The 12,250-nt window shown below is 37.4% G+C and overlaps 1 protein-coding gene across 6 annotated transcripts in view; it reads left to right on the forward strand.

The window, feature by feature from the left end:
* Positions 1 to 12,250, forward strand: part of LOC124119756 (myosin-4-like) — a 39,139-nt gene that overhangs the window by 13,197 nt on the left and 13,692 nt on the right. For 3 of the 6 annotated variants that reach the window (XM_048394746.1, XM_048394748.1, XM_048394745.1), the window contains exons 10-16: positions 635 to 661; positions 2,116 to 2,283; positions 4,149 to 4,238; positions 5,524 to 5,577; positions 6,431 to 6,484; positions 11,253 to 11,306; positions 11,816 to 11,869. In XM_048394746.1, the coding sequence (XP_048250703.1) occupies positions 635 to 661; positions 2,116 to 2,283; positions 4,149 to 4,238; positions 5,524 to 5,577; positions 6,431 to 6,484; positions 11,253 to 11,306; positions 11,816 to 11,869 (501 nt within the window). The remainder of the gene's footprint in view (positions 1 to 634; positions 662 to 2,115; positions 2,284 to 4,148; positions 4,239 to 5,523; positions 5,578 to 6,430; positions 6,485 to 11,252; positions 11,307 to 11,815; positions 11,870 to 12,250) is intronic. The other 3 variants (XM_046482390.2, XM_048394747.1, XM_048394749.1) reach the window with 3 other exon arrangements.

Below are 12,250 nucleotides of genomic sequence, written 5' to 3' on the forward strand. Positions count from 1 at the left end.
TGACCTCATTTACTTGAATAAATGATGACACGAGTAATTATAATCAAGGGATCCTGGATTATGCAGTTGAGTGAATATGGTTTAACACCGCTTTTAGAAATATTCCAGCAACATCACCGAAGGAACACCAGCAATGAGCTTCACACCACATTGTCCATGTTGATGGTACCCTGGTCGAGAACGACCATATCAGACGGACTATGACGTATATATCACCGGCCTACATATTACATAATTTAGGGAGATGGATTAATGTCCAAAAGTATACAATTTTACAAGATACAATCTAATTTATTCTAGGAAATTCAATACTTGATCGTCAATACTTCACAGGATTGTAAATACAACGTTAATCCATCACCAAAAGAAAATATCGCCTGGAAACTGAAACATAAATTTACGTAAATTGCTTAAACTGGTTAACAAGCCATATTTAAGTTTGACTTGTTATATTTATACTTGTTTATGCTTGTGAAAACGATATTTAGATACGTTTACGTGTAAGTAAAGGTGAAAATTTTGCCTGTGCATCACCTGTGTTCCTTCTCCGTTATTGTTGTGATTTGAATGTTAAAACTCGGCTTGTACCTGTTGAGTTTCCAAACTGAAAATCACCCTCTTCACCTTCTTCCAGGTATTTCCAGAGCGGCAAAGATAAAAGGTAGGTTTATGGCAGAAGAATAACAAGATCAGTACGCAACACAACCAGGCACAGATACAGACTAAGAGCCCCATTCACATGCCTTCTGACATGGGGATCGGGGGTCTTGTACATAAATGAATTAAGAGAATAAAAGGTAAACACACACAGAGTAAAAACACACACAAACACACGTGCAAGGTGTATACTCGGTGTACAGAGGTATGATTTGTGTGTATTGTAGATGCATTTGATATAGATATTTCACTGTGTCAGCATAGGGTATTCAGTGTGTGCATCGTATTTTAATTTAAACATAGGGTATGCGGTATGTGTATTGCAGAAACATTTCACTGTGTGTATTGTAGATGCAGTTCACTGTTGGATATTCACTGTATATACTGGAGATAGATTTATACACTGTTTGCATTGCATGTAGATTAATTTTAACATAGGGTATTCGGTATGTGAATTGCAGAAACCTTTCAACATTGGGTATTCAGTGAGATATTGTAGATGCATTTCAGCATAGGGCATTCGGTGTGTCTATTGTAGATTAATTTCAACATGGGGTATTCTGTGTGTGTATTGTGAATTAATTTTAACATAGGGTATTCAGTGTGTGTATTGTACATTAATTAAGGATACGTTTTATTCCGCACTAAAAGGCCTCGGGCCCATAGTACAATCCTGTTTTCGTTGCAGATATGTTTAACAGGTCATATTCTAATTAATATAGCGTGATAAATGAACATTGATAGTTTAATAAGGGTATCTTTATCAGTTGTCGCCATGATCGATATAAATTTTGTTGAGTGGGATGTACATACAAGGGCATTTCTATATATTTACTTCTTAGATGGTCGAATTTTGGACAGACTAACAGTATATTTTTTTCAACATAGGGTATTCACTTTGGGTATTGTAGTTACATTTCAACATAGGGTATTTACTGTAGGTATTGTAGATGCATGTCAACAAATCGTGTGTGTATTGTAGGATGCATTTCAATGTTGAATATTCACTGTATGTACTGTAGATACATTTATACATAGAGGTATGCACTGTGTGCATTGCAGGTATGTTTAGACATAGATTTGTACACTGTGCGTATAGTAGATGGACGTTTTAGTTTAGTTAAGTTTAAACATATTTTATTCTCATGAAAAAAGGATTGGCCACAAGTTATTACAACTTAGAGCGCCCCCTCCCATATATTTACATGCATGCTTATTTACAGTTAATAAATTAAATGTCAGAAAGAAAAGAAAAGAGATAGAGAAACGTATATACATTCACATTGCTTACTCATGCTCATTGCATGTTTTATAAAGAGGGGTTACACTGTGACATTGTGCATGTTGTTCTCTTTGTCTTCAATACTAGTATAGGATTCAATTTGGCAATGGATAATATATTTCGAACACTGATCATGAGGTATTTTGGTATGTATTATTTTCATCCGTTTGTTAAAGGACAAAAGAAAACCACCATTGCAAAAGAAAGCGCCACGTCTAAAGCAACCTCTATTCTTGGGGTCAGGATAAAAGGAAAACTATTGGCAAAGGGCAAAGCTGCTCAAGCAAGAAACAAGGCCAAGCCAAAGTCTGCGAAAGCTAAAGGCACAACTGTTTCTCATACAGGTAAAGCAATAGCCACACTATATTTGCTGAAGTCATTGCCTGAGAACCGATTCTTTTATTATTGTAAGCCTTAAAGGGCTAAAACAAGGACTGGTTGATTCTGAGTAAGTATGCAATGTCTGAGTGTGGTGTCCATTTAAAACTGTTGTATGCTATCTCAATGTGTTAGCAATATTCATATGGTATTAGTCTGGGCTGGTCAAAGCACCTTCACACAGACACACACAGTTGTGGGATTAAGAGGAAGTCATTAGAGGTGACTAAATGCATCAGGTGAATTCGATATACCAAGCAACCTATTTAACATTCTTACAGTTATATCGCGGCGTGTCATCAGCTTAATGTGGGAGGAAAGCCCGAAGTGATGTAGGTCTCAGACGTTTTCCACTTCGGTGAATCCCACGAGCACGGGTATGATGATGCTGACAAACCTAGAAACATAATAAGGGCGAACCGGGATTCGAACCCACAGTCATAGGTTTCTGGCGTGCCCAAGGGACGCAACTCAGAACAGCGAATCGCGGCGCCAAAGACGACTGGGCCACTTTACCACAGTAGTTTTCCCATGTTTCTGTGCCGATTTGCTTACAAACAATGGTGGAAACCAAGCTGGCAGCCAGCTAATATTTAGGACATCCCTGCATTGACCATGCCTATTATTCGCCACCATTCGCAGTCAGATAATCTCCTACGAGCCATGTTGAACAGGAATTAAGGCTACAGTTCAGAATAGTTTCAAATTGTTATTGGATGTAGCGTCGACTGATCTAAGAGTTGATACGAGGTTGATATTAATTTTACTAGTTAAACAACAGCTACCCCCTTTACAACTAACTGCGACATTATATAAAACCATTATCTGACCAAGAAGTTATAAATAATAGTGTTCCTGACACCGACCCAAATAATTAATAATTTGCGGAATACGAAAATAAATTCGCAGTTGGAAACTGGACGTACCAGCGTCCTTAACCAACTGCACTTATATTCTAATATATTCGTTTTGGTGTTTTATGTGAGCCTAAAAGACTACAAAGAAACTCAACTTTCAGCAAATGTAGATGTTTTGAAACAGTTTATCGTTCTTGTGATCAAATAGATCGTCAGACTGAAACTGAAATCAGTAGAATGGTTTAGACATGTACAATATTAATCATTTCAATTACTCAACACAGTTATCAGCATCTTCCTGAGGCAAGAGAGTTAACTGACTTCAAAAGTCCAGTTTCCACCTTGCCGAACTAGGCCTGAATTACTGGGCTCGATCGTAGCGCCACCAGTGGCTGTTACCATTGCCTCTCCTATGGACCAATCAGATTCCACATCTCGTATCACTTGCGTTTGCTTCACACAAAATGGTGGCGTCCAGTCAAGACAGTCTGATCGATATAAGGTCTATATTGTGATATAACAGGTCTTACATCGCGAAATGCATCAACGCACGTGAGCACCTTGATTAAAACATGAAAACATTTGGAAAATATCTGCTGACAACGAGTTGGCGGTGCACATGCTTTGCAAATCCTGCAATCGATCGAAATCTGCACGGCAGTTTTACGAACCGTATTTCGATTTCGCTGCGCGATTTTGATTGGACCATGCATAGACTCGTTAGTCCAGCCAAAATTCCATAATATCAGCCTAGTTCGGCAAGGGTGGAAACGGGACTTTTAAAGTCAGTTAACTCTCTTGCCTCGGGAAGATGGAAGAGACCAGAACAATGAACTTTGGAACAATTTATAATCTGTCCTATGTTATTATATACACCATCAATCTAGAAATACTTGCACAAATCATGCTCCGACTACATGTAGAATCACACCCTCCGCTTAGTGTTCTTATTTTAAAATAAAATGAACATGTAGGTTTGGCGATGTTCCGAAAAAGCCTGATGAGAAACCCGCATGTTTCAGATGTACTCCCCCGGAAGAGGAGATCACTACTCGGAGGAAAAGGTGAGTTTGTAGTTTGAGTGAGAAGAGATAAGACAACATGATTATTCATTTATTTGTTCATACAATCATTTTAAAGATATATATTCATGTATTTATTCAGTTCTTCATTTAACATTTAACAGTTTTGCAATGGTAATTCTTATTCACTTGAACACACTAACTCAAAAACACCTACTTCTCTGAATACTGCGTTGGTATGCCGTGATCAGAACTGACTCCAAATAAGCTATGCTTATGGCGAGAGTCGACTAATAAAGGTTTGCTGGTACTGGCCTGTTGTTCATGCTTTCAGGCATTGGCCAGCCAGGTGATTTGCAGGCCGCCATGGTGTACAGTGTAGCTGGACTCTATGTATCTAAATATACAATAATAGAATACGGACTTTGAAACAGAAAATAGAATTATTAAAGACTTAAGTTAGTATATATAGATGTTTATCAACATAATTTCACGAAACCTTCTGTCTTCAAGGAGCCTTTTTCCTTTACAGTTAACCTTTTTACCATGTTCTGCAAACACTCTTGTCCCTGTTTTGTCAACACTCTTCCCCATGATCTATTTAAATCTCTTCGCCATGTTCTGTCAAATGTCTTCTCCATGTCTGCCCAAACTCTTCCTATGTTCTGTCAACACTGTTCCATATGTTCTGTCAACACTGTTCCATATGTTCTGTCAACACTGTTCCATATGTTCTGTCAACGCTGTTCCATATGTTCTGTCAACACTGTTCCATATGTTCTGTCAACACTGTTCCATATGTTCTGTCAACACTGTTTTTTCAACTTTCTTCTCCAAGTTCTGTCAACGCATTTCTCCATGTTCTTCCAAATATCCTGCCCCTCTTCTGTTTTCCCCGAAGTACCTCCCGACAAAAGTGAATGCCATACATGTATGTTCAAGATAAAGGTGTATTCAAGTCAAGTGTAGCCAATTGTAAGGTCAATGTAATTAATTTCGCCGAAAAGTTCTCTGGGAGAAAGGTTTATCACGGTAGAATACTTAAAGTGAGCATCATCCGTATGGGCAAGTGTAGTATGACGTACGTTACGTATAATAAGCCATTGTCATTGATAAAAGTTTATAGTGTGTGGGAGAAAGGTTTATCACGGTAGAATACTTAAAGTGAGCATCATCCGTATGGGCAAGTGTAGTATGACGTACGTTACGTATAATAAGCCATTGTCATTGATAAAAGTTTATAGTGTGTGATGGATAAATTTGCATCTCACTCGTCGGTCGTCATGGTGTCCGTCCGATTTACACAATGCGATAATTTTTTTTCCAGGATTGTTCAAGAACCATCACAAGATCGGGAAATCGATGAAATTGAAGTTCAGTGGTGAGTTACTGGTGGTGGAGAAAGCGTTAAGCATGGAACCAAGAAGTAGTGTTCAGTAATGAACTGAAAAGTAGTCTACCGTATCTCCTCTAATGTTATTGTATACGTTGTACACGTTAAAAATATTCGTTCAAAAGGAGTGCGGTGGGGTAGCCTAGTGGATAAAGCGTTCGCTCATCACGCCGAAGGCTCGGGCTCTATTCCCTACATTGTTGCAATGTGTAAAGCCCATTTGTGTTGTCCCCGTCGTGAATTTGCTGGAATACTTCTAAAAACGGCGTAAAACTCACTCACTCATTCATCACAAAGGGCAAAATATGACCCTGCTAGTAAAATCATATGGACCCAACACATGCAATAAAACAGGTGCGAGGGTTTTTTAAAACCCTGATCTTTTTGATCCGCCCAACTCTTAATAATTGCCTTAAAACGTGCACAAAGACCTATACTAACATAGAACGACGATAGTTTCAGATTACTCTAGACATATTATAATTAAAAAAATAATTAATTACTACGCATCTATATTTGTTTGGTGTTTGTTTGTTGTTTAACTCTGCATTCAGCAATATTCCAGCTATATGACGGCGGTCTGTAAATAATCGAGTCTAGAAGAGACAACCCAGTGATTGACATCATGAGCATCGATCTACACCTTTGGGATGCGATGATATGCATCAACCAAGTCAGTGAGTCGCGTTAGCCGCCTCTTACGACAAGCATAGTCGCCTTTTACGGCAAGAATAGGTTGCTGAAGACCTAGTCTACCCCGGATCTTCACGGGTCGCGCACCAATGTAAGCGAGTGCTGCTTCCAGCAGTCCACTAATTTCCATCCAATATGAATGTTCCAGCGATGAAGAAAAGGCACCAGGAAAGAATGGCATCGATGAAGAAAAAACTTAGTGGTGAGTTACTAACGTTGCGCAATGTGTTTTAATCAGCTGTTAGGCTTCTGTGTAAATCCCATTAATCGTTTATTAATCATAAACAGTTTGCGATCCTGTCAATGGTGCTAACATTCTTACACTTTCCGGGAACAGATGACAATGTCCTCAGGTCGACTTTGACCTTGAGCCATGCAGGTTTGATGTATTCGCAATAATTGACTGAACTCTTTGGCCTGGTTCCATAAAACCATCCCGAGACACGATCAGCGATGATCATGATGATATGCAGAGAAATGTAGATGCTCTGTGTCAGATCGGGAATGAATAGATAGTTAGCGACAATCTGTGTAGAAATAGAATTCTAAAAAGGGCAACTGTAACGGTGGGAGAACGAACAACGTCCCTTCTGAGGCTCCGACTCGAGACTACAAGAAGTGTGATCTGTGACGAAACTGAAACATAAAACCGTTTATGAAGGGAGAGGTTTGTTTCTGTTTTGTTGTCAAATAACACTCCAAAAAAAGTGCAAGTCAGTTGTTACATGTTCTGGTGTGAACGACGTATTTGCCCTATTCGTAAATATCAAAGTGAGTTTGACCCCGAATTTCTACGTGAATCAATCTTATCAAAACATAAATATAACGTTTTCCTGTTTCTCGTGGCTTTAGAAATGATTTTTCTGCAAAGGATAACATTTTTAAATGCAGTGATGGCTATTATGAATTACCATACCACCATGTCAGAATGATGAGATCTGATTGGTTCACGTGATCTTGAAAACTACTTTGTCCAAGTTTTGATATTCCTTCAGTTTGTTGGCACTGGCGCTATTCACCTTTTAGTTGCTTAGTCGTTTTGTGTCAGACATATTGGATAGTGTTCACAAAATCACGTTATACGTACACCGGTAATACCATCACGTATATTTCAAAATCTCAGACGCCAATACCATCACGTATGTTTCAAAATCAGCTGCGATACCTACATCCCTGAATTCCTCATACATTTTAGAATCAATTGCCGAATGGTCTTTGTCACCAATACAAGTTGTCTAGATGTAATGAAGCAAAATAAAAGAGGTCTGAAAACGAACGCTGGAAAATCGGCACTTGTTGGAAATGTAAACAAAGCCATTCGTCTATTCGTTGAATCCACTGGCTCAGCATTTTCAGAATATACACGGGAAGAGAATCGCAGGAAGAATTAGGGAATTAGAAATAGATACAGTGCAATGATTTGAAATTTTCAACAGAACTTGTCGAAGTTACCGTCCTGTGTGACGCCATGACTGACGCAAAATCACGTACAAGGAAAACGGCATTTATCGGAATTTCAGACTATTTCCGTCTTCTTTAATGAAAAATATATATATAACATATGTATATATGTATAACAACAAATCACAGTACAAAGATTGTCAAAATGTTTCTGATTACTTACATGTCACATTTATGAACATTTACGAACCCTGAATCAACGATAGTCCCCTCGTAAAATCCCGCGCACTGTTGACAGTCAACATGCCATTTTGTAACATTCGGCCACCTGTAATGATGTCATACTGAAACATTGTTGTACATATTTGGTAATTTCGTTTAGGTGAAGGTCTTTGAATGAAAGTAAACACCATCATTGTTCCCTGCAATTTACTGTTTCATGATGTAGATCTTGCATATTGTTTTGTACATTTTTTCACACATTTAAATTCACTTTGGATATTTATCAATGTTCAACATGATATCATACGTAGATATAGGCCACAACATATATGAACCTTTGATAACCTTGTTTGTTTGAAAAATGTTTACATATGAAATTGATAAGTTTATAGTGTCTTATACGGTATTTCCTTAATTCGGACAAGTGTTACAAGATGAAATGTAAATGTAACTGCAACGTGTATGTATTTCTACGAAATGTAATAGTCAATATTTTAAATTCATATAAACAGTGTCCACGAATAGCCGTTTCATCTTATTTTATAAAACTGAAGATATAACTTAAACAAAATGGATATTATTTTTCGTTAAAATATATGCACACATTTCGAGAAGAATTGTCTTGGTCTTGGAATGTTTTTTATGCCGTTTGATATTCAGAACAGTGATATCGAACGATTCGCCAGGTGCGCGTTTGTCACAAACGATTTACGAATTATTCCTCTCGTTTTGCATTATATGATGAATGGGTTAATATTTCTCCAAGAATTGTAAAAAAATTAAAAATATAACCCGTGCCATGTACCCCGTTAGTGAACGATTACCCTTATACGATTATCCTGAGAATTTTATACCAATATAGAGCTCTCTTCGCATCTTTTATTGTATAATATTGAGACAAGATGATGAGGAATAATTACATAAAAATGAACAAATACATTTCCAATATTGAATATAATTTTGTTTGTTTTGAAATATTCTTTTGTGAACATGATTACGTAAAATTGGTGCGTGTCTTGTCTAATTAAGATACACTGTAAACTATCTATTCAAGACATTATTTACACGATAAACACACTCTTTTATGTTGAAAAAGCGTCAAATTTAGGTTTTCCACATCGACTTTTCCCATACCATGAAATAAATTAGGGGAGATATATATCAATCAAAATACCAGTGTCGTCTTGCTCCGACGTTATCGAAGACATACAAGCAGCCATGACGTCAATTGGAATTGTGTCATTTTTTTTTACAATTCATCACATTTGATGATAACGGCTAGTGCTCCAATTATAAAGGTGCAACATTAGTCAAATTACACTTGTACAATCAGGAATCTAAGGACTAATTAATGGTTTAGATAGGGCCATCCATTTCGCTATAACTTATTTTTTTATAAAGTACAATTTTATCATTTCTGATGTTTTTTTATGCCTAAACGTATAGTTTTTATATCTTAGCAGTGTTTTTTTTAAACTGGTTTAATATTTACAGTTACATTTACACCATCAGATAGGAAAGTTAATATTCTACATCTCAGCGTAATTTTATAGCCGGAGGTAGATCCAGTGCTGAGTGAGCAATTCTCGCACAACCTTCACTTTTCCTATCTTAGGAAAATGTGAGTCAGAAAAATAACCTAGGCATCCAATGATTATACGCAGTACGATATTACGTGCGCGTATCCCTATGACGACGGTCTTAGACTTAGCTAAGATTTTGCTAAGATCGTTTCAAGATCCAGTTTTAGACCTTATCTTAGCTAAGCAAACTTCAAAACTTAAGACAAAATTCGTGCTTAGCAAACTTTGAGCTAAGTCCACTTTCATGATCCCGGGGCCTGATTGGTTCACAAAACCTTGATAAAATACGATGTATCCCGCCTTGGAGGGAAATAAATTTCTCAGCGGGAGAATAAATCACTTATACCCAGCCATGGAGAAAACAGGCTGAACGTGGATTTCTGAGAGGTGGAATAAATCCATTTTACCACGCTTCGAAGCCAAAAGCTGTACGCTTTTTCCGAGTTAGTGAAAGTCACGTGACATACCACAAGTTAACCTCAGCTCAATCGAACAGGATCCGTGAAGATCCGGGGTAGAATAGGTCTTCAGCTACCCATGCTTGCCGTAAAAGGTGACTATGCTTGTCGCAAGAGGCGACTAACGGATCGGGTGGTCAGGCTCGCTGACTTGGTTGAAGCATGTCATCGATCCCAATTGCGTGGATCGATGCTCATGATGTCAATCACTGGATTGTCTTGTCCAGACTCGATTATTTACAGACCGCGATCATATAGCTAGAATATTGCTGAGTGCGGCGTAAAACAACAAATCAACTAATCAACCATCAATCGAACAGCTGTTTCCTATCAATTTTTAATTCGCTTCAATTGTTTTACAAAGGGATGTTAAAATAGGTCGGGAAGATAAATTTGTTGCAGCAGTATCACTCGGGATATCTTGCGTCCATCGTTAGGTTTAAAACCGCTTATTTCCGGCTCGTCTTTGGCTCGTGGTAAAAAACCTAATTGGTGCGCAGAAAGCCACGTGTACCCCTGGTGATACTGCTACAACTTATAATCTAAATTTAAATTTTGAAAAAAGCCAAAAGAGATATCTCATCAAGCCACAAACAGGTTTACATGGGTGTGAACAAGAAATTGCAGAAAAATATACATGACTAAAGGTATACCGTTGTAGCCGAAACAAATTTGAATATACTGAAAAATACCTTGTAGTGCAAGAACATTAAGCGTTACTATCGTGTTTCGTTCTTGAAAATAATATGCAAACAAGGTTTAAAAGCTGACAAACTTTTACATGTGTTTGTGGCGGGTACTATCGGTGGGGCAGGATATATACGCTCGCCGTTTCGTAAACGCCTGGTATCATCACTATTTGAAGTGATTCATAAACTCACCAGTTTGACATGGTCGCAATCGCACGAAGGAATCTGCTTTCAGTAGAGATTTCTTAAGATAACGGAAACGGCTTTGTCGCTTTTTATTATCAATACGGTGGCAAAATTACGATATCGCTTTGGCGAGCCACATCTTGAGTAAACAAACAAAGGGTTTTTACACTTGGAAAATTATTGTGATTTCATCATATGTATTGTTTTAATGTTCATAAACTCGTATCTCTCCTTTCTCTTAAACCATGATGATCTTTATAAATAATCTTAAGCATCACATCACATCACACCACACCACACCACACCACACCACACCACACCACACCATACCACACCGTATCATATCATATCATATCATATCATATCATATCATATCATATCATATCATATCATATCATATATATCATATATCATATCTTATCACTTCCTAGAGATGAACGCAAGGACAGCAAACAGAATGTCGAAGCTAAAAGGAAAGATTGAGGGTACGTTAAAACAGTAATTATTTGTAATTCCCAAAGATATCATACTGGGGTTGCAGTATTTATGGACAATATAATTAGACATGTTTATTTCGAATATTTTCATTTTCATATTGTGTTCAGATAATCTTCCTCTTCATTTTCTTTTCAGAAATCGCATAAAATATTTTCAAAATTATATTTTTATGTATGTATTTTCTTTTCGACCGAACACTGAAAAGAAATACCTTATCTTTGGAGAATATTGTACACCTAATTCGATGAACGTGTGTGTGATAAATTCTTCAGACGCCTTTGGAACCAAAATGTTTTGGTGAAAGGATGGTAAATTGTCCTTAAACTTTTTGAAAATATCGAACGATTTTGGCAAAAATGTGTTTTATCTAGTATGTTTAGTAACCAATTGTATAAATGGTATTTATGCATTTCAAATGATCCTTAAATATGCAAAGTAACATGACTACATTGTACCTCTGGTTCTGTAACTGATTCATGGTCATTATAAACAACAGATGAGAACGCAAGGACGGCGGAAAGAATGTTGGAGCTAAAGGATAAAATTGACGGTACTTCTAAACTACAACACGACTTGGTCATTCAAATGACACATTGCTTTACTTGTCATTCATTCACTTGGTGAAGGGACAAGGACTTAGCTTAATATACTGAACCGCAAAAGAAACGTCACCCCAAGTAACATTGCATGAAAAGTTGTCATTTAAATTTCTGGGAAATTTTTGTCACAGTTTCTAAAACATAACATTACCTTTTTCGGAAAAATGAAAATTGATGATAAAACCCCCCAAAGCAGATGACAATAAAACCGATCGCCCAAACGCATGACGGCAACGGCAACGAGTTCCGTGCAAACTGAAATGCACATGCGTTCCCCCATTTCTTGCCCTTTAAAAATCCACCCAAATCGGATAACATTCATTCGTTATTGA

This window comes from Haliotis rufescens, unplaced genomic scaffold (assembly GCF_023055435.1).
Source record: "Haliotis rufescens isolate VD_foot unplaced genomic scaffold, xgHalRufe1.0.p SCAF_13, whole genome shotgun sequence".
NCBI classification, from domain to species: domain Eukaryota; kingdom Metazoa; phylum Mollusca; class Gastropoda; order Lepetellida; family Haliotidae; genus Haliotis; species Haliotis rufescens.